The following is a 22,777-nucleotide window of genomic DNA, read 5'->3' as shown; positions in this document are numbered from 1 at the left end:
GCCCCCGAGGCGCCAGCCAGTGAGTGTCTCTGGGCAGATGCTCGCTGTGCTCCCCACCGGGGCTTTCTGGTCAGCACCCGGCAGGGAGCTTGGAAGAGTCACTGGTTTGAAAAAGGAAAATAGGGCCCTTCTGTATGAAACAGATTTTTACTGACATGCAGATGTACTTTAGAGTTAGCATTTCTACAAAAGGTTCTATAAACAATAGAAAATTTCTAGCATGAAGTCATAGGATGTTAAAAATATTACAACATAATAAATACAACTACATCCTCCGTAGCCCTAAGCAGACAGGAGTAGGCAGCTATCGAGTTTGGAGGGAAATACTGAGCTCACCTTTACAACCTGCAGATCCCAAGCACCAGGCAGGAGGGCGGCCTTGTGCAGCTGTAGAGTAGACAGTGACCTCAATTCTAGTTGCTCTTTCCCAGCTCTGACTCTGCAACTTTACCATGCATGACTGTGTCCCACACTAGGTCAAAGTTGGGGCTGGGTGGACAGTGGGCATGTCAGCATCCAGAGACACAGGTCACATCTGCCTGTCATACTAGGCAGGACTAGGTCTCACCCATCTTGCTCTGTTTGCTTCGTGCCCTTCCCAGGGACCTTAAGGACTCAGTTGGCTCTGACGGGAACACTTTTAGAAATGACCCTTGAGGAGTCTTCAGAAGCTTAAGAGACCACTGAGATTTCCAAGGCACCTGGACTCGGCTAGTCCCGGGAGGGACAGGGGCTGCCTGGCCAGCTTGTCAGGAGCCCACCCGGTCTGGATTACTTCTGTATGGCTGGGGTCGTTAGACACTGGGGAGACCCTCAAGGTCAATCATAGAAAGGCAAGACGTCCACTTACGGAGCAGAGAGTTAGGCTGAATTCTGTCTAGCTCTTGCCCCCTGGACAGTGTGCTCAGACTTTAGCAATAGCCTGTACCATGGGTCCCAAAGTGGCCAGATTCTTCCTTTAGACTGAGAAAACTGGCCATATACGGGGGTCAGCATGTAGCACCTAGGCCAGACATGCCCCTGGGAGTGGAGAAGGATCCCTGTTACCCCAGCAGCAAGGGGCTCAAGTGGGACCCTTGTAGTCCAAAAGAAAGCAGCTGAGCCCTTGCACACACGGTCAGTGGGTTGGGCACAGCACCCCAGTCCTTCTGTCTGTCTGCACTGCTGCAGCTGCTCTGGGGAGAGGCCTTTGTGCTCTAGCTTTTCCTGGAAAAGCCCAAACTGCCGGCTGACTGCCAATCCTGGCCACCTCTCTGGAATGGCGTAGGTCCCAACACCCTGTACTTTAGTAGGGATGACTCGGGCCCTCGCGCAGGACCCACTCTACTCCAGCTTGACCCAGATCTGAGCTTCTCCAGGCTGACTCGGTGGAAAGTGAGCGGCAGTGCGAGGAGGGCCTAGAGATTAGCTATACAGGGGAAGAAGAGATGACAACCGAGGCCGGAGAAGGATGCCCAAAAGCTTGATTCAGGGTTCAAAGATGGTGGCCAGTCCACCCTCCTCACTGTCCAGCACTTCTGTCTCCAGCATTGGTTTGGGTTTTTTGAAAAGCCAGGGAAGGTTCTTAATGTGAACTTCTTTTCGGAACTGTTCTCCCAAGGGTTTCTGAAGACAGCAAAAAAGAAAACTGACACTGAGTCCAGGCTGTAAGTTAGAGATACACCCCCCCCACTACCACATACATACAAACACACCTCCAGGCTGTGAGTTAGAGACACACACACACACCCTCCCCGGCACAGGCCAGAACAGTGAGTGACTAGTTGATTTTGAGTTTACCCACAACAGTCATAGACAACAAGCAACTGAGTGGGACTGCATACCCTAACAGGGATGCGTGGCTTACCCCAATGCAGCCAGCTATTAGACGTTTGAAGTGGTCCTTCCGTCGTTTATCAGCTGTCTTTTGAAGGGAGGGGTTTAAGAGCTTGCAGTCAAATTGGTCCAGAGACTCCTTGTTTATTTCAGGGATCTGCTCCATTACTGCTCTTATCTCTAGGTACCTGGGGCGCTGGTTAAATGGGGGTAAATTCACTGGCTGTAGGCTTGGCTTGTCACCTTCCTCATTCCACGCCACACCCACCTCTGAGGGGCAGTACAAGCAGTGTGGCAGATGCCACGGCTCAGGATCCTGGGAGCAAGATGAAGTGAAGCAGCCACGCTGCCAGCCACCACCCACTTACCAGCGCCTCGTATATCTGGAAGGCCAAGTGGACCAGGGAAGCCATGCACCCGTCATGCTGCCCGTGCATCTGCAGGCCTTTCAGCACGCTGGTGAAAAGCCACGTGACAGCGTCTGCGAGCAGGGTCCCAGACATCACCTGGGAAGACAGCTGTGCTCAGGAGCCACAGGAACCTTGCCAGGGCCCACCCACCAGTCTTCACACTCGCTCCCACCACTAGCCTAACTTCACCAGGAGAGGGGTGGTTACAATGGAGTCTGACCAGCAGGGGCAAGCCTTTAGTGTAATACCCGCCCCTGCATCTGACCTGAGCTCTCCGCCATAGACAGAAACCCTGACACCCCCAGTTCAGCTAGTCTCTGTCAGATGAACGTCGTCACAGTAGTACAAAAGTAACTGACAGGATCTCAGCTACGGAGACAGGCTGGCAAGGCCAAGGCTCGCCTGGGGATGGAGTGGTGAGCTAAGGGCTAGCTTAGGGAATTTGGTTAGACCTTTCTCTCAAAATAGAAAGGGCAAGGGGACTTGGGCCGCAGCTCAGTGGTCAAGTGCCTGCTGCCTGAGGTCCTTCCGCCAACCCCACAGAGAAATAAGGTGAGTAAGCACACCTGTTTGAGGAGGGGCCAGCAGAGCTGAGTGGTAGCCCTCTGGCAAGACAGCGTGTCCTTCCAGGTCAGAGAATTAAATGCTGTGATTAGCAGTGCTGTGCAGACATCCTGTGCGGGAGAAGGAAGACGGCAATGGGAATGACTGCGCCGCCCCCATGGGCCTCATGCACCAACTCAGCCTGGGCTGTGTAGTGACTCCAGGCCAGACTGGTTTCTTTTTTTTTCTTCTTTTCTGGTTTTTCGAGACAGGGTTTCTCTGTGTAGCCCTGGCTGTCCTAGAACTCACTCTGTAGACCAGGCTGGCCTTGAACTCAGAAATCCCCCTGCCTCTGCCTCCCTTGTGCTGGGATTAAAGGCATGTGCCAACGCCCGGCTCCAGACTGGATTCTTTTAAAAAAAGGGACAGGGGGTGGAGGGGAGGGAGGTTGGGTCGGGGGAAAAATAGCTGGATGTGACACAGACAAAAGCTCAGGCCTACACAGGCCAAATACCAGGAATCTGCAGCAATGTGATTACTTAATGCATTTTCTGAGAGCTGGCTGAGGAGAGCGGTACACACCTCGTGCTTCATGAGGCATTTGCCCAGGTCTGTGAGCTCCACCACAGACGAAGGGGCTACTTCAGTGGCCATCATCTCTTCATCTATAAACAATGCAGAACATTTAGCACCAAGCATCCTTTCTCAGGAGAGAGGGTACCTGCACAGAAGGTCCTAGCTAGCTGGTATTGAGCACAGCTACACAGCCCTCTACTCCCGAAGGCTGTCAACGTCCTCATGCGACACATCTAGATATAGAGATGGATGATGCCCGGAGCACTACAGGAGCCTCTGGGTGATGAGTGACTGAGGACACTAGGGTATGTCACATGCGAGTGCTCATGCTGCCAGGGGTCAGAAGGAGTAGCACTGTCCCTTCCCTGGGACAGCCTACAGCAAGGGGGCCAGGCAAGGAATAAACATTGCAGGGAGCTGAACTAAAAGCATCGCCGAGGAAGAGATGACAAGTGCTTGGGGAAGTGGTGTTTGCAGACTGGACATGAAGACCTCTTGGAGCAGATAACGCTGGAGCAGAGAGTGGATGAGTGAGCACAGGGCCATGTCACGGCAGGAGAAAACTACTTAGACAGGGGAAATGGCAAGTGGGGCAGCACGAGACTGTGTAGACGGATCCCGTCTCTCTGAGGGCTGAGCCATAGCTCACTCACCATCTCCATCTGCAGTGGGAGCAGCAGTGTGGTCGGCAGTCTTCTTTGACACACAGCAAGCCACTAGGAGAAAGCAGTTACCAGGCTAAGAGAGAGCAGTTACTAGGCTAGGAGAGAGCAGTTACTAGGCGAGAAGGCCCTAGCTACCCACCACCAACAGCTGCCTCTCACCAACTGATCTCAGGCCACTGCTGGCCAGATGAAGGCTGGTGGGAAGACACTACAGAGTAAAGTCAGCTTCACCAATAGAAGGTGGTATTCTGGGGACCCCAACCAGACTGTGGGTCCCTTCTCCAGTCAATTAGCTAGGGGGACATTATAGACTCCTGAGAATAAATGACCAGGGAAGGTCACTGATACGTTCCCAACCACTTTGGATTAACAATAAATGACTAGTATTAACTATGTCAACATTTCTGACATGGCAATTGATGTCCATGTCTAAGGATTAACCCCTTTCCTATCTTTATCAAGCTAAAAAGTTGTTGCCAAAATTGATTGCAATTCTCCTTTTGGATCCCTTTCCTATGGTGCCCTGCGGTTCTGGCTGGGTAGTGCTGTGACACCCTCAGGGTGGCCGAGTGCAGCCCCGGGTCCCCACAAGGCACTTACTCATGAGGTCCATGACTTCTCGGGTCAGCATCCTCACCAGTTGCTCCTCCAGCATCTCCTGAGACTCGGGGTTGTCCTCTGCAATCTCGTCTTCTCCACTGCAGAACCGAGAACCAGGGGACACGTTCCGTGGGAGAGCAAAAGTGCCAAGGACGAGGAGAGTGGTGACCCGCACCTGCCCCCTCGCTCCCCGCAGTCATTTCTCCCTAGGTCTGACTTCTGAAGATGTTATCAGGGATCAACAGCAGCCCACTGAAGGACATGGTCGCTGGCGACTCTGCTTGGTTGGAATAATGGAGGGCTCAGGATCACATCCAGAATAGGGAAGGGGAAAGGGCCCACGGACAGGCCGAATTCCTTATCAGGCCATTCACCGGTAACCGCCTGTCCAGACAAACTGCCTCCTATCTACGCTGGAAATGGTTATAAACCACTGCTCTAGGATAGTCAGAACCCTGCCCACCCCCTCTCCCTTTCCCCACCGGAAGCTGGCTGCTGGCTCACCCACCAGGGCGGACATTCCTTACCACAGGATGCTCCTCTGGTTGATGGCATGCCACTTCTGAGAGAGCCTCTGGAGAGACAAGACAAGGGCTGGAGTGCGAGAGGCTGCAGGATGTGCTGTGGAGGCCTACTACCAAATTTCTTACTCTGGAGTCTAGGCTGTCAAGAACTCACAACAAATCCGAGGATCGCCTGAACTGGTGAGCGATCCTTGTGTCTCAGCTTCCTTAGTGCTGGGATTACAGCTACTAATGTGTACCTTAGGCAGAATTAATTAACCAGAAACTCCCTATGTCAATCTAAAGACATTTTCTGAACTGTAAACGAAATTGTACCAAGGCCCAAATATGAAAAATGGAATCTAAGCTGGGCAGTGGTGGCGCATGCCTTTAATCCCAGCACTTGAGAGGCAGAGGCAGGTGGATTTCTGAGTTTGGGACCAGCCTGGTCTACAGAGTAAGTTCCAGGACAGCCTAGGCTATACAGAAAAGCACTATCTCAAAAAAACCAAACCAAACCAACAACCAACCAACCAAAAGAATCTAAAATAAGAACTTTAATTAATGTTGGCAATAACTTTTGATTTGGTCAAAACAGGAAAAAGTTGAATTGTTGGACACAGACATCAATTTTCTATGCTCAGAAGTGTTGATGACGTCAGTACTTGGTTATTAATTGCCAATCCAAGGGTGCAGGGATGTTGTCAGTCACCGTCTTCTAAAGCCTCCCTGGCCTCGGCAGACCAAGCCCAGTGAGGAGACCGGCTTTCTGTAACCTTCCTCTGCTGATCGACAAGGGCAGCATGCCCACCATTCTCTGCTAAAACAGACTAATACTACTGGGTCTCTCTGGAAACATGTGCTCTCCATCGAGCTGTCTACTGCCTCTTCCCACAGCTGTGAACAGACCCAGGGAAAACAGTCCCTGGATCATCTCTCCTCACAGGAAGACAGAAGCACAATTTGCACTTGAAGGTACCCATGGCGAGGATGCTCAGTCCTTTGGGGGCTGCTCAGTGCACAGCAGCACATCTGCTGGGGTAGCGCCTCACAGCCAGCACTCCAGTCAGGGCTGGGAGAGCACTTTCAGGAGCCTCGTAGGAAAAGACTCCAGAGCGGTCATGCACCTTTGTGTGTGCATTTGGTGTGTGGGGGTGTTCTGTGTGGAGTGTGTGCACACGTGTGTTGAGGCTGGAGACAGATATCAACTGTCTTCCCTTATCAGTCTTCACCATGTTTTTTTAATCTCCCTGGACCTGGAGCTTATCAATTAGCACAAGTCTGTTGGGCTCTCATACTGAGGTTACGGATGTGTGACATCACAGCTGGCTTCCATGCGTCATCTGGAGACCTACATTCAGGTCATTATGCTTGTGGGCTCCTTATAGACTGAGCCTGGAGCACATGTTTAAGAGTGAGTTCTCGGGCTGGAGAGATGGCTCAACGGGTAAGAGCACTGACTGCTCTTCTAAAGGACCTGAGTTCAAATCCCAGCAACCACATGGTGACTCACAACCACCCATAATGAGATCTGACACCCTCTTCTGGTGTGTCTAAAGACAACTACACTGTACATACATATAATAATAAATAAATCTTAAAAAAAAAAAAAAAAAAGAGTGAGTTCTCCGAGCCCCTTCCCCTCCCTCACTTACCATGTGGAGGTAGGTGAAGAGAGGCCCAAGGATGGGAGATAGCAGGGTCTCATAGTGTTCTGGGGGACAGAAGAGCACGAGGGGCTTCATGAAGACGCGTGCTACCCTGAGTTAAGGAGGTTCAGCACATGAGCAGACCTCTCTCTATATAGTCAACAGGCTGCGCCACTGGGCAGTCTACTACAGGGCGCTCAAGACGCCAAGAATGTCCTGTGTTTAATAAGAAAACCCCCTCATGCTTGTCCAAGAATCCCAAGCCGCACAAATACTCAATTCTTTTGTGTTTCAGCTTATCGGTCTTTTCTGTTAGCTGTACAACCCAGGCCTGGGCTGCTGAAGAGAAGACTTAAAGACATCCTACACAAAAGGCTCTGAAAGATGATGAAATCTTGAGCGTTGTTTTTAAAAGAAAGCACATAGCTAGTTGTACCGGCTTTCATCTGTAGCTCCAGCTACCCAGGAGGCTGAGGAAGGCCGTCACCTGAGCCTAGGATTTCCAGGGCAACCTGGAGATCAGTGAGATTGTCACTCAAAACAAAAACAAAATGAAGCCAGGAGTGGTGGCACCCAACACTCAGCAGGCAGAGGCCACAGAGAGATCCTGTCTTAAAAACCCAAAAATAAACAACAAACCCAGCTGGTGCTGTATGTCCAAATCCAGCACTTGGGAAGTTAAGGCAGGAGGGCCGCATGTGCAGGGCGAGCCTAGACTATCTACCACCAAAAGGAAGCACTAAACAAACCGTAGAAAAGGAAATAAACTTCTTTATATTTCTAAGAAGTGGGAAGACAATAATAATTGATCTCCAGAGAGGACCTCTGAGGGTCTGTGAGATAGCCTACCTTGCACCCCCAACAGCCACCTTCCTGTTTTCCCTATCTTATTCTTTCTGCTGGAACGGGGTCCTGCAGCACTGATGGCCACCGTCCCACCGGTTAGGTCTCCCTCCCTCTCACTCCTGTCGCTAGTTTTCTGGCTTTCTGGATTATTCAGGGCCATTTCAAGGATATGAAGCATAGATCTAAGCCGGAAGTCAGGAATATTGTTCAAGTTGACGAAAGCTGATCCAAGGAGCTGGGTAGCAAGGTCCTCCACAGTGTAGAAATCTTGCTGCATGGAAGGGCCTGCCTTCCCTAGGATATGGTAACTGTAAGGCAGAGTCACGGCGTCACTGCTAATACTGATAATGTAAGGCTGCAGCTCAGTGTGGCGTGCGCGTGCTGAGTCTCACTAAGCCATACAACCTGGACAGAACCTGCCTAGTTGCCTCCTACTGATCCGGGAGAAAGGGATGAGGAGCGCTGAGGTCAGAGCAGAGGCAGTCAATCACTTCTCTAACTCCTGGGCTTCACAGTTATGTACTAGCACCGACATGGCAGGCACAAACTTCAAGTCACAGCCAGGACTGAGGTGCACACGATAATCAAGGTTCAATGCAGGACAGCAGGTTGCGCCCTTAGAATGACCACTACCACCAACTTCCCTTCTAGCGCTTGTCCCATGGCACCTCTACACGAGAACTCTCGGTGAAGGTCTCTGTGCCACCCCACAACATGAGTGTTCTAGCGTGGGAGCATGGGCAGGGTGCTGTGCCTTTACCAGTTTTCATAGAGAATGCCGAAGAACCGCTGCATCCTCTCCAAAATGGTTCTATAGACAGGGTGGTCGTTGAATTCCAAGAGAGGTTGAGGTAATCCTACAAACAAAACATGGGGTGAGAAGACGCTTTTCTCAAAGAGCCAACAGCCATGAGCAGGCAGCTATGTCTGTGAACATGTGCAGTGTACTACAAAGCAGGCAGCCATATATTCTAGTTGGTAGAGTACTAAAACCATTGTGAACTTTCTCCCCACCCAGCTTTCTGCAAATGGGTATGAGAACCAGGGCCAGGCACATGCTAGTTAAGGTACATCCAACCCAGCATCTCCTCTACATCTGGCACAGTTAGCTTTCATTAGTCCTTCAAAAAGGAACTTCTCAGACAAACAGGTTAGGCCTCCAAATTGACATTCTCCCAAGGACCTGCCTCTTTCCTTCATAGCAGATACCACATTTAAGACTATTTTGCCATTTCTGTCTTTCTCAAAGGTAAAAATGTGTGACTCTACCAGGGAAAACACTGAGAGGCAGAGTTCTCCCACCCAGCACTACCTGCACGCTGACTGGAGACGAGGTCCCCAGGGGGAGCTGCTGTGCAGAGTCACTGAAGGACCCGGGCTCTCCTGGACTGAGGAGAAGCTCCACAGTGCACGTCCTGATACTCGCTCATGGGAGAGCAGGAGGAACCTGAGAGGAGCTGAAGCCTTCTTACCTAATATTGCTGTTTTTTCAGATTCAACTATATCCAGAGCCTTGGTGAAAGGTTCTGCCATTTTGGTTAGCATTTCCGGTGTATATAAAGTATTGTGAGTTCTGAAAGAAATAAGGATGTTATGTAAACATCTGGCTAGTCTTTCATATATCTCCCCCACCCCCATCAACACTACTCCCAAGAGAGGCAACAAAAAGAAAAGAAAAACTGATGAATCCCCAGAGAAATCTTGAAACCTTGAAGTGTTAACTACATTGTATATGATCCTCACGGCCTAATAACACACACAAAGTCCCGAGATCGAAGGACAGCCACAATATGACTCTAAAGCAAAATCCTTTTAGGTTTGAGTCGATGCAGGACACTCCCAGTTTTCTGACTATTGGTGGTATCCAATTATCTTACTTTGGGTTTTACTGTTGTGAACAGACATCCTGACCAAGGCAACTCTTATAACAGAAAACAATTAATTGGGGCTGGCTTACAGGTTCAGACTTTTAGTCCATTATCATCATGGCAGGAAGCACTACAGCATCCAGGCAGGCATGGTACTGTAGGAGCTGAGTTCTACATCTACATCCAAAGGAAGCAAGGAGCAGACTGCCTCTTCTGCACTGGGCAAAGCCTCAAAGCCCACCCCGACAGTGACATACTTCCTTCAACATGGCCACACTTCCTAACAGTACCACTCTCTATGGGGCAAGCATTTTCAAATCGTCACACCAGTGAAAGAAATGTCCATGACCCCATGGTATGACCACGAGCAGGACACGGAGTTAGGACCCACCTTTCACTTTCCTGCCTCTATTTACGGAAATCTGGCAATCGGCACTACGGCTTCCAAGAGGAACAAGATCCAAACATGTTCCACATCAAAATGCTGCGTGTTACTAAGGGACAAGACTAGGGACAGGATCTGCCTGGCTCCGCTCACACTAACCACCTCACCAGACAGTCGACGGGCACCTCCACCCCTTCCTTTTCTGAAGTACTGGGGCAAACCCAGGATCTGATGGACTGTAAAGAAAACCACTCTAGAATGGAGCTTTCCCCCGAGATTTACCAACTTTAAAACAGTCACTTATTTAATTGTTATGTGTGCACGTGGACCACATGAGTCTGTGTGCCCTAGGAGGTCAGGGTAAGAATCAGATTCCCGGGAGCTGAAGCTGGAGCTGGGGTAGTTGTCAGCTGCCTCATGGTGTGCAATGAACCAAACTCTAGTCCCCTGAGCCATCACAGCTTTCTGTTGACTTAAAAAAAAAGGGGGGGGGGAGGGAGGCTGGTGAGATGGCTCAGTGGTAAGAGCACCCGACTGCTCTTCCAAAAGTCCTGAGTTTAAATCCCAGCAACCACATGGTGGCTCACAACCATCTGTAACGAGATCTGACTCCCTCTTCTGGAGCGTCTGAAGACAGCTACAGTGTACTTACATGTAATAAATAAATAAATCTTTAAAAAAAAAAAAAAGCGGATAAGGTCTTATTACGATTTTGTGGTCCTGCTGGCCTGGGGCCTGTTGTACAAATTTAGCAGGCTTTGATCTCAGATTTTCCCCATTTGACCTCCTGGAATTAAAAGTGTGAGTCACTTTAGGTGACTTACTTTTTGAGATAAGATCTTGTTAACTTGCCCAAAGTGGCCTTGAACTCACTCTATAGCCAATAGTGACCTTGATTTTCTCCATGAAAAGCCCAAGGATCAGCCTGCATTCCTAAGCTTCTTCTGAAAGGTAACTTTAGAACATTTGCAACACACAGAAGATGTCAGGCGCTGACAGGCACAGACAGACAGGCACCGGAGAATGATGTGGTAGTGGCCATCAGACCAGCCATGAAAGGTGGCACATCACAGTGCATGCAGCTGCATCGACGCTGTTGTGGATATAGTTCAATAAACATGCTACACCAACAGTCACAGAACACTCTAGCCCACAACTATGGACGGAATGGGATACAGGGCAATGAGCATCAGGAATTGTTCCTTCATGTATTATTGGAGTTTAAAATCATCTGAGCCAGGCATAGTGGTGTACACCTTTAATCCTAACACTCAGGAGGCAGAGGCAGAGGAACTTGGTAAGTTGGAGGCCAGCCTGGTCTTACATAGAGAATTTCAGGACAACCAGGGCTATGTAGAGACATCCTTTCTCAAAATACAAATCAAATGAAAAACAAAAAAAAACACAGTCGGGCGTTGATGGCGCATGCCTTTAATCCAGCACTTGGAAGGCAGAGGCAGGCGGATTTCTGAGTTCAAGGCCAGCCTGGTCTACAGAGTGAGTTCCAGGACAGTCAGGGCTATACAGAGAAACCCTGTCTCGAAAAAACAAAAACGGGCTGGTGAGATGGCTCAGTGGGTAAGAGCACCCGACTGCTCTTCCGAAGGTCTGGAGTTCAAATCCCAGCAACCACATGGTCGCTCATAACCATCTGTAACAAGATCTGACGCCCTCTTCTGGAGTGTCTGAAGACAGCTACAGTGTACTTACATATAATAAATAAATAAATCTTTAAAAAGAGTAGCAAGTTAAAAAAAAAAAAAAAAAAAAAAAAGCCAAGTGCTGGTGGTGGCACACCCCTTTAATCCCAGCACTTGAGATGCAGAGGCAGGCTGATCTTGAGTTCGAGGCCAGCCTGGTCTACAGAGTGAGTTCCAGCCCAGCCAGGGCTACACAGAGAGGCCCTGTCTTGAAAACCAAAACAGGGTACAACAACACTATTACGTCTATGGAGAGAGTACACCTCACACAGGGACACCAACTGTCCTCCCTCTCAAAAGACTCAGGACCCAAGCATACCACTAGTGTAATGAGCAATAAAAGATTAAACTTTTGAGATTCTTAAGGTTAAAATAACAAAGAATATCCCTGACTCACCTTACAAGGGCAAGCAAATTGTCGAGAAGTCTGAGGATCTGCTCTGTGCAGGGGTTACGGAAGATCGGATTTCCACTGGGTGTGTAACCCACCACAAACCCCCCAGCTTTGGCTTCTTCTAGGTCGGAAGGCCAGCTAGTTCTTCTCATAACCCCCAGAATGCTGTACACGCAAAAGCTCATCTATAGAGAAGAATGAAAAACAGAGCAGGGATAAGGGGAAAGCACTGGGACACACATTCAGGGTGACAGCTCAGTGTCACCCACAGAGACAGGGAAGCACCCTCTGTGCCTCCCACTCCAGCAAGCCCTCAGTCCTTGTCTTTACGTCCAGTCCAAGGGAGGTCTTCTCACTGCTGTTTTTCAGGACCCGTGGTCGGAAGCTCTGGAAGCTTCCTTCTCATTAGGATGTCTTTCCAGGGGTTACTGACCCTGGGGTAGGGGTGGCTTGGATGAGCTACACCAGGTATTTAAACTGCCCTTTTTTACCTGACCCTCCATCCGGGCAGGACTCCACAGCCTGCACCCTAATCCCCAACCGCTCATGCCAGGCTGGTCACGTGTCTTTCACCGCAGTGGCTTATCTGAGTCCCGCTGCACCGAAAAGCCTCAGGTTCTCAAGATTTGGCCATCACCTAGGACGTCACGTGCCAGTGAGCAATAGCAGGGGGGACTCACCCTGCGACCAAGCTCTGACCTACTTCCTCATTACACCTCCAGTCTTCCGAGCTACTTAAGGATCCTTAAAGCCAAAATAATGACTTCATAGAAAAGACCATGTGCTCTGTTGTGAGAACTAACTCAAGAATTCAAGACTAAAGGAGAAAAGAAAGGAGAAGCTGAGGGCAGGGGAGACTCTTGGGTCTCTCAGCAGTACAGACAAGACAAATCTGAGAAACACCCTAACTCCTGCCCGTGGCCGCTGAAACTTCCCATTCCCAGGAGAGTCTTACCCGTGCACGGTTCAAGCCACATGGATCCTCCACAGCCGGGTCACAGCTTTTCAGATCAGCACCCACATAGGCAATGAAGGCGTCAATATCTGACAGCGCTCTGAAGGGAGGGGAAGAAAAGTCCCATCATGGTCTTTGTTCAGACAAAGATTTACTTTACTTTCAGCTAAGTGTATGTGTGTGTCTGTGTGGGAGTATGCGTATGAGTGCAGGTGACCTTGGAGGCCAAGAGACCGCGGGCCGCGTGGACCCGTTACAAGCGGCTGTGGGCAGGTCTGTCTGGCGCTGGGCACTAACTCTGGTTGTCTGAAAAGTAGTAAGCTTCATTAACCACCGAGCCGTCCCTGCAGCCCCTATATCATGATTTAAAAAAAGAAAACGGGGATGTGTGCTTGCGTCTACGTATGTCTGTGCAGCACACAGCTCACATAGTTTAGTTCCTCAGAGGCCAGAAGAGAGCTCTGGAGTCCTTGGGGCTGGAGTTACAAATGGTAGTGAGCTACAATGTAGGTGCTTGGAAGTGGATGAACCTGGGTACTCTGCAAGAGCTATAAATGCTCGTTTATCAGCTGAGGCATCGCTTCCAGCCTTCCAAATTTTGTTTGCTCCCTCCCAGGCAGGGTTTGGTTGACTGGGAACTCAAGAGATTGGTGTTTGCCTCTGATGGTACTAAAGGAGTGTGCCACCGTACCTTCTTTGAATCATGCCTTTAAGGAAGGACAATCTCCTCCACAAGAGCTAACAGCAGATAAAGGAAGCATCATTACCACAGGTTTGCAATCCCAGCACTTGAGAGGAAGAGGGCGAGGGGGAGCAGGAGTTCAAGGTCACCCTTGGCTACAGGGCTACCTAGAGGCTAGCCTGGGCTACAGTAGACCCAGTATCAAGAAACTAAAGAGTTGAGACACAGAGTATTCGACCCCAAACAGTAGGGATTTTGCTTTTGTTGTTTTTTGTTTTTGTTTTTTTTTTTCGAGACAGGGTTTCTCTGTGTAGTCCAGGCTGTCCTGGAACTCACTCTGTAGACCAGGCTGGCCTCGAACTCAGAAATCCGCCTGCCTCTTTGTTTGGTTTTTGAAACAAGGTCTCACTATGCAGCTCTGGCTGTCCTAGAACTCACAGAGATCCACTTACCTCTGCCTCCTGAGTGCTAAGATTAAAGATATTTGCCACTAAGCCCAAACAGCAGTTGTTACAGTAAGAGTTTAATCACACAAATTATAAGCTGTCATTTGAAAGTTTATGTTAACATTCCCACTCCCAAATCTCACTGTGTATTTTACAAATTAAAACAGTGACAGACAAACAGGTTCTCTACCACGTGGACACCAGGTCCACAAATCCCACTGTGATCCCTCCTGGCTGCTCTCATTTTTCTAAAGATGTGAGGCTGGACTGCAAAAGTGCCATGGCGTTGCGTGCCCTATGACCATGCCTTGACCAGTCCTAGTACACCTCCGTAGAGTAGGGCAACATTTTCTGGAATGAGATTGCGTCACTGACAGTACCAGCACAGCCCCACATCCTCACACCCCTCTGCATCCTGATACAGCTCTGGACACGTGCCAGTTCTACTAAAGTGCTGTCACACAGTCAGTGGTCCCCAAATATCCTATACCTGCACATTTCTTCAGAAAGCCAGATGTTGACCACCGGTGCCATCAGCTCCTCTAGGAATAACTTCTGCCGCTCATAATCCTTGAATTGGTTGCTAACTAGAACCAGGGCTTCCATGAGAGCACACTTCTCCATCTGGGTCAGGAGGAGCTCATTGGAGAGCAGTTGCTTCACATGGCTATAAAGCATGTCAAAATTGGGCTGCATATCACAAAGAAAAAAGGCTGACTTTCAGAGAGTTGAACCAGTCAAGGATGCCAGAAAATCAAGACAGTCTAGGGGAGATTAGGCTTATGGGTCATCACTTAATAACTTTGTCCTAGTGTTTGTCCTTGTCTGAAAAGCATGGGACCAAGTAGGGGGCAGTTCTTTCTGGTGCTTCTCTACTTCTCTACTGTCCATTCACCAAGATCAATTTCAAAGTAGCCTTTTAATGTGGACTAATGTGAACTTTTAAAAGAACCCCCACAAAAAGTGGCTGGAATGTGCATCTGGTTTCCCTCAAAAATCAGACAACCATTTGTAATAGGAATTGAAAACATTTCATTCACACAGAAAAGAGCCATTTTCTCAAGGGGCAAATTAAGTCACATTTTAAGCTGTACCACTAGGACAGTTCTCAACCCATGGGTCCCGCACGACCCCCTTAGGGGGTGTATATCAGATATCCTGCATGTAAGATATTTGCATTACAACTCTAGCAGTAGAAAAATTACAGGCATGAAGTAGTAGCAATAATTGTGAGAAACTGTATTAAAAGGTTGCAGCATTAGGAAGGTTGAGAACCACTGTTCTATGTAAAAAGAGGAAGAACAGACTCATTCAAGAAAGCTATCTACAAGAGTGGTCACACAAGGTTCTGAAGACTCAGCCAGGGTCCAGCAGCTTACCAGAACAAGGTCTGGGTAGTCCCGACACATCTTGTTGATGGAGGAACAAGCATGTCTCCTTACATTTCTGACTGCCCGAGTCCTGGGGGCCTGCAGAGAAACATCCCCCAAACTCAGAGACACTTTAAATTCTCTCACTAGCACAGCTGAAGGCCATGTGACAGTCAGCCGACTCAGAGCCCATGTCTGTGGTTCTAAGGGCAAGATGAATCAGGGTTCACAGCCTCCACAAACCTGTGCTCAGATTTGCCCTAGGATGCTCCAGAGGAAACCACCTATGACCATCTGCTTTGACAACCCTTCCATACACGCAAAAGTCCAGGGTAAGTATGAGAAGTTAGAGCTGGGCCAGGTTAAACGAATGGTTTCAGCTTTGCACGGCAGCTCTTGCCGTGATGCTACTAGCACTGGGAGGAGGGGTGGGATAGTGGCAGAAGGCAGATGTAAGGCCAGCCTGAGGTACTTAATCAGACACTGTTTAAAACATAACCCCAACAAACAGAGAAAACGGTCTTACCTTACTTTCCCCAACAGATTCAAAAGTAACAAATGAAAAGAGCTGAAAGGGGAAGAAAAGCAACAGTTACTCCTTCCCTGTCTCTATGGGAACAGGTGTTCCAGCCAGCCCTGCAGGCATATTCTTGGCATCCACATGCTGGCAGCAGAAGTGGTAGAGGAAGGTCAGCGGCGTTACAAGTCATAACCTACTTTCTCAGATGTCCATAGGAGCCTCGAGAGCCCTAACTTTAGCTCTGCACCAATTACAGAGTAAGTGGCGGGGATTACTAGAGATCAGTCTATGCCATCGCCTACAGCTCTGCTGAGGACAACTCTGTGCTCTGCCTGAGTCTTTCTATCCCTGGCCCCTCTACACCAGCCCAAGGGGCAATTCAAGAAACCCACCGGACCTTGTCCAAGGCTTAGTGAGCTTCTGTTGTGCATAGCATGGTCTTCATTTCTCTGGCAGCCCTTTCATCTGGGACAAGCATGGTGAGGCTTCTTGTCTCTGTTCTGTCCTGCACTGATGTTGATGGACTCCTGGCTCGAGCCAGATAGCTCTAGTGTATATACAGATCCTATTTTCCATGGCTAAATATATGGTTCTTTTTTAAAAAAATGTATTTAGTCATTTTATGGACGAGTGTTTTGTCTGCATGTATGCCAACATCCCATGCATTCCTGGTGACTGAGGAGACTAAAAGAAGGGTGTCAGATTCTTTGGAACTGTTGGCTGTGAGGAACCACATGAGTGCTGGGAACTGAACTCTGGTCCTTGGCAAGAACAGCAAGCGTTCTTAACCATCTCTCCAGCCCTACTACCCTTTTAATATTGAGATAATGCCTAAATTTTATCTCAGCACTCCCTCAAGTCTAGACATTTAATCTCCTATCATCAATATTGAGAGCATTGGAACTGTAATTTTTACATGAACTTCAGATGCAGTGGGAGCTCTTAGCATGCACTGAATCACAAATCAGAAACCCCCAAAATTATCCACGCTCTCTGACTCCAATTCCCACCACCAACCCTGTGGCACACGTAGGAACCTTCTTTTTATTATTATTATTATTATGATGTTGATGATGATGATGATGATGATGATGATATGTAAGTACACTGTAGCTGTCTTCAGACACTCCAGAAGAGGGCGTCAGATCTTGTTACAGATGGTTATGAGTGACCATGTGGTTGCTGGGATTTGAACTCCAGGCCTTCAGAAGAGCAGTCGGGTGCTCTTACCCACTGAGCCATCTCACCAGCCCCTTAGGAACCTTCTTTAGCTTTCATTTCTGTTTCCTAGCACGGAAGTCTATTTTTTCATGCAATTCCAGATGGGCAGGTACAATGTCTGTTTATGTGCCTTTTTGCCACAGTGGTACTGAACAATAAGCGTAGTGTCTGACCCATAGTAAGTACCAAGTGAACCACAGGGAACTATGCCTGCTCCTGACCAGTTTATAACAGATACTCCCAAACAGTTATAAAATAGTTTGTAAAGATGAGCTTATACCTTAGAGAAGACCTGGGGCAAAAATGCAGGCTTGTATGTGACAAATGGAAAGAGTGCTGAGACATTGGTGAGGACGCAGGACAGGACGAGGGGATCCTTGATCTCAAAGTTCAAAACCAGCTGGAGCAGCTCTATCCCATCATTAACCGGGAGCTCCTGTCAGACAGAAACAACAGGAAGGCAAAAGGGCTGCAGCTCAAGAACCACTACTGCATTTTCTTTACATTATAGGCTATAAAAATCTAACAGCTAGCATACATAACTGCACAAAATGCATGTATGTACAAGCAGAATCTGTGTGTTTCTGGGAAGTGAAGTCAGAGCCTCATGTACACTAGGAAAGTGCTCAACCACTGGCTGTGTCTCAGCTTTGTCCCTATCCCCACAACTTTGTGTCTTGAGACTGTTTTTAAGTTTGCCCAGGCTGGCCCTGAGCTCAGTCTGGAGCCCAATAAAACTTTGAACATGTAGTCCTGCTTCAGGCTCCCACGTATTTAGGACTAGAAGCCTACTGTACTACAAAGACCAGCTTATACACTGCTTTTGAATCATTAAAATCTAAACCACTTCATTAAAAATTTCCAACAATTTCATGTTGATGCCAACATGCACCACAACATGAATACATAATTTTTAAAAAAAGTTTCCATTTTTCCACTACAGATAGATACCTCAGCTAGAGAGCGTCTCTATTTTAGTACTCAAAAGGCAGTGGCAGTAGGACTGCCACAAGTTCAAGGCCAGCCCAGTTATACAGCAAGGCTCTGTCTCAAGTAAATAAGTATATTTTCAATTAGTTCATCTGAATAAGAGATTTTGAGGAAATGGTTAAATTTCTAGTGTTAAAAGTTATATATTAACCCGGGCGTGGTGGCTCACGCCTTTAATCCCAGCACTAGGAAGGCAGAGGCAGGCAGATTTCTGAGTTCGAGGCCAGCCTGGTCTACAGAGTGAGTTCCAAGACAGCCAGGGCTATACAGAGAAACCCCGTCTTGAAAAACAAACAAAACAAAAGTTATATATTTCCTTTAAGATTTATTTTATACTGGGCATTGGTGGTGCACACCTTTAATCCCAGCACTCAGGAGGCAGAGACAGGCAGATTTCTGAGTTCAAGGCCAGTCTGGTCTACAAAGTGAGTTCCAGGACAGCCAGGGCTATACAGAAAAACCCTGTCTCAAAAAAACAAAACAAAACAAAAAAAATATTTTATTATTTGTGTGTGTGTGTGTGTGTGTATGTGTACACTTATGCACGTTCTAAAGCACGCGTGCACACATAGGTACAAATAAATGCCTGCCAGAGTACCGGTGTCCTCAAAGGACTGAGGTGTCAGACACCCTAGAGTTGAAGTCACAAGCAGTTGAGAGCCTATAACCAAGAGGGCCCAGCTCAGGTCTTCGGGAAGAACACAAGGTGCTCTAAGCAGTGAACAGTCTCTCCGTGCCAGACTATGCCCCTTCCAATGTCAAACCATGCTTCATCTTACTTTTCTTTTGAAATAGGGCCCTGGTGTATATGTAGCACATGTTGGCCTCAACAGTTGTTCTTCTACCTTTTGGGGAATTATTTAACAAGCTTTGTCTACAGCTAGATTACACTGCTTTATAATGCTATGAGCTCTTTGATTTACTACCAAGGGAATCATATTGATCTTTATTGTCCTAACGTGACACATTCCCCCAAACATTATCATCACCATCAGGTCAACCACTGTAGCCGCTATAGTGTGGTCTTCTCGACATCCTCTGATTCTCCTAGACTACAAACAAGTCAAGCTAATGCTCCAATGGAGAGGATAAACAAGCCTCCAGCCTTCCTAGTCAAAGAATCACTTGGTCGAATTCTTCCACTGAAAGGAAATTAAAAAACAGAAGCTGCCGGGTGGTGGCGGCAGCAGCGCACGCCTTCAATCCCAGCACTTGGGAGGCAGAGGCAGGCAGATTTCTGAGTATGAGGCCAGCCTGGTCTACAGAGTGAGTTCCAGGACAGCCAGGGGTACACAGAGAAACCCTGTCTCAAAAACAAAACAAAACAAAAAAAACCAGAAGCTGAGCTGCTTTTATTTACAACGGAGGAAGAAAATGGGCAGTCTGCAAACCGTCAGACTAGGCAACGTGGCCAGAGGTGGACTGGAGCCTGTTGCCTGCACAGCCCTGGGCAAAAACACAACGAAGCTTCATGAAGAAAGTAACCCTACCATATACATTCTCATCAATATCCATTTTTCAGGATTAGACATGTGGCCCAGGGCAGGGGTTATGGCTTAAGAAGTGGTGCTCGTCTACCATGTGCAAGGTCCTGGATTCAAGTGTCAGCAATACAGTGAGAAGAAAAGGGCCCATTATAAAACCTAACCACACCAGCAGACACCTGCCCTTGATTTATCAGTTATTATTCAGGGGAGGACAATGGCCATACAACATGAATATTATGTGCCACCTCCCGTAACTGAGAGAGATGCTTTATAAAAAGTACCTCTTAATGAGATCCAAGCCCAAGCTCTCATCACTGGACTCACTACAGATTTAACCTCCATGTGGCTCCTATGCACTACCAGGCCTAACTGACCATTCCCTCAAAATGGACACAAATCAATGAAGGACTGAGAGTCACAGGTCTGAGTTCTAGTCTCAGCTCTCCCATTTATTACATGTTTGAACTGGAGCCTTACTATCTGAGTCTGTTTTCTCTTCTATAAGATGCATGTCCCTAAGTCTCTCTATTCAACTACAATTTACAAAAGGTCAACATCACTCAGAAAGCATGGCAAAGTTACTTACTTCTTTTTCTAGTGTTCGAAACATCTGGTTGATCACACTTTCCAAAAAAAATGTCATAGCTTCCCACTGCACATATGAAGGTGAGAAGATGGAACAGAAGCCTCCCTCTCCAGTTCCAGCTGTAGAACATGCTTTTGAAACACACATGCAAATACTCATCAGTATGGTAGGAAAGCAGAAGACACAAAGAGCCACAGCCGGAGTCTCGAAGATCACGTGGTATCTGGAGGTACAGGAGCAGGAGATCTGACAGCCCCAACACAGAAGGCTCTTTAGCCTGCTACTCTGCTTTCACCTCTCCGTGATCCACCTGAATTCACTTCCAGTCAGTGTCTCGAGAATATGCACGGAAGGCAACTGAATGGCTTCCTAGGCATTGGAAGTCTGAGTTGCCCCTCCTTAGGTGAAATCTAGGCGACCCCAGAACATTAAGGCATTTGAGATCATAAGGGAATGTCCCTGCTAGGGCTGCTGCTCAGCACCGGCCTCCGTGCTCAGCGTTCATTTACAAGGTGCTGTGTGGATCCCCTGGGGCTGGGGATGCTAAGGGTGGGCATGGCAACACCACACTCAACAGCTGATGGATGCGGACACTTACATCTGAGACCAGGCCAGCCTGGGATAGACAGCCTGTCACACACACACACCCAAGGGAATTCTTAAGTTACAAGATGCTGCTTTACATCCAATAACCTTACAGCAATTCTCAGGGTTACATCTAGAGAAATGATCTAGGGTACAAATTAATAAACATCACCAGAGCCTCCCCCTCCAAAGAAGCCACAGACAGATGCTAATAGGCTAATTTCCAGCCTCTGCATAGTGCTGCCATTCACTAGCTTCGTCCTGTGGCAGTTCCGCGGGGTTTCCTCAGTTGAGAGTGGATTTACACTCCCAAGTGACTGTTACATCTCATCATTTCAATCCTCAGTGCCCTTGGAATGCCCACGACTGTGGCTTGTCTTGTCCTGGTTAAACCGTCCCTCCTGCCTGCTTCACCCCGCCCCACTAAGCACAACACGCGAGACAGAGGAAGACAGAGGTAACGCAGACAGGCGGGTTTAACTGCCTGAAGCACTTGCAGAGGTACGAATTCTGGTTTTATGTAAAACGAGACTGCCCAAGGCTCTGAGGTGTCTGATATGGCAAGTCTATGCCTAACCAGGGGTTCCTTCTGAGTCTATATAATACCACTTGTTTAAAGCAAAAGTTAGTTCTAGATATGCAGTAATAAAAGACAAAAGAGCAAAAACTAACAGTTCACAGGTCCAGTGTCAATAGAAGCTGACAGCTGATACTTGAGCCACTCTGCCGCCATCTGGAAGCCAGTCTTAGGATCCAGTCGACACACACACCTCACCACCTCTCCATGCTGGGCTCGGGAGGCTGACGAGAGAAGGGCATGAATCAACACCTGGACATGAACTCAAGTTGCCATGCTGGGGCCTGGGTCGTACACTCCAGTTCTAGATCACAGTGGCTCATTATAGCTTTGTTGAATGAATATATCCAAAAACCTTAAAAAATTACCTCTATGTCTTACCAGCTAGATCCTGCAAGCAGGAAACTAACATTGATTTGCCATGTCTATGAAGGTAGGGAGCAGCTAGACAGGGATGAGGGCTAGATAGGACGTGGCTGCTGTGGGGAAGAGCACGGCTCCTCACAAGGTACAGCAAGCCATAGTGGTGGAAAGGAGAAATAAAATTCACAGGCTTAGAATCCACCATGCGGAAATGTGCTACCAGTACCCTTCTGCAATAAAAGGGTATTATTAAGAAATAATAAGAAAAATTAAGAGAATTGCTCTCCAGGTCTGAGGACTGCTAATAGGAAGTGTCAGGTGTACACCCAGGATTACAGCACTGGATGCCATTCTGAGAGTGCTAGGAGGAGATTTCAGTCACTTACAGTTGAAGAAAGCATTGAAGTCTTCATCACTATCGAAATCAAATCGGGAATACTCACAGCTGGGGCTATCTGTTTTAGAAGGAAAGCCCATCTGGGAAGAGAAAAGCAATCAGTGGGGCAAGGATAAGGACGGCGGCTGAAGAGAGGACACAGCCTCCCGTAGCCCAGGAGGACCTGCGGCTGCAGGAGACCACTCACGACAGTAAGTGCAGCACACAGTCTGACTCCCCAGCACCAGTGCTCTCAGAGTGCTAAAAAGAGAACACAGAAAGCTGACATAATTTCTAGATTCCTCCACAACTTCAAGTGTCCATTTAGGGTCCGAGTATGATCACCCCCTCCCCCCAAAAGGTACTAATTTCATATGGAATAAGATGAGGGACTGGAAATTGCTGATTTCATTTTGGACTAAGCAAGAGAGGCTGAATATCATGGCCCACACCTACATTTCCAGAATTTGAGAAAAGAGGCAATATGATCTCTCATTCCAAGTTCAAAGTGAGCTTTGTCTACATAGAGCTTCTGGGCCAGCCTACGTTACAGTGAGACCCAGCCTAAAACCAACCAAAACCAAACCAAGCCAAACCAGACCAAACCAAAAAACAAAACAAAACAAAACAAAAAAGAGAGGAAGGGGAAGGGGGAGGGAGGGAGG

The 22,777-nt window shown here is 48.1% G+C and overlaps 1 protein-coding gene across 1 annotated transcript in view; it reads right to left on the bottom strand.

The window, feature by feature from the left end:
• Window positions 1-131: 131 nt before the first annotated feature.
• Xpo5 (exportin 5) overlaps window positions 132-22,777 on the bottom strand; it is a 39,940-nt gene continuing 17,294 nt past the window's right edge. The window contains exons 12-32 of the mRNA XM_021217543.1: window positions 22,123-22,213; window positions 21,469-21,597; window positions 20,212-20,342; window positions 17,429-17,584; window positions 15,934-15,975; window positions 15,417-15,506; window positions 14,528-14,727; window positions 12,910-13,009; window positions 11,958-12,139; window positions 9,080-9,180; window positions 8,368-8,464; window positions 7,779-7,915; window positions 6,768-6,865; window positions 5,137-5,183; window positions 4,610-4,707; window positions 3,998-4,060; window positions 3,351-3,433; window positions 2,792-2,899; window positions 2,184-2,321; window positions 1,847-2,011; window positions 132-1,605 (exon numbers count right to left, since the gene is read on the bottom strand). Of these exons, the coding sequence (XP_021073202.1) occupies window positions 1,468-1,605; window positions 1,847-2,011; window positions 2,184-2,321; window positions 2,792-2,899; window positions 3,351-3,433; window positions 3,998-4,060; window positions 4,610-4,707; window positions 5,137-5,183; window positions 6,768-6,865; window positions 7,779-7,915; window positions 8,368-8,464; window positions 9,080-9,180; window positions 11,958-12,139; window positions 12,910-13,009; window positions 14,528-14,727; window positions 15,417-15,506; window positions 15,934-15,975; window positions 17,429-17,584; window positions 20,212-20,342; window positions 21,469-21,597; window positions 22,123-22,213 (2,394 nt within the window). The 3' untranslated portion in view covers window positions 132-1,467. The remainder of the gene's footprint in view (window positions 1,606-1,846; window positions 2,012-2,183; window positions 2,322-2,791; window positions 2,900-3,350; window positions 3,434-3,997; window positions 4,061-4,609; window positions 4,708-5,136; window positions 5,184-6,767; window positions 6,866-7,778; window positions 7,916-8,367; window positions 8,465-9,079; window positions 9,181-11,957; window positions 12,140-12,909; window positions 13,010-14,527; window positions 14,728-15,416; window positions 15,507-15,933; window positions 15,976-17,428; window positions 17,585-20,211; window positions 20,343-21,468; window positions 21,598-22,122; window positions 22,214-22,777) is intronic.

Source organism: Mus pahari, chromosome 18 (assembly GCF_900095145.1).
Source record: "Mus pahari chromosome 18, PAHARI_EIJ_v1.1, whole genome shotgun sequence".
NCBI classification, from domain to species: Eukaryota; Metazoa; Chordata; class Mammalia; order Rodentia; family Muridae; genus Mus; species Mus pahari.
The sequence above is the reverse complement of the archived record's forward strand: the minus strand, read 5'-3'. Positions and strand labels throughout refer to the sequence as shown.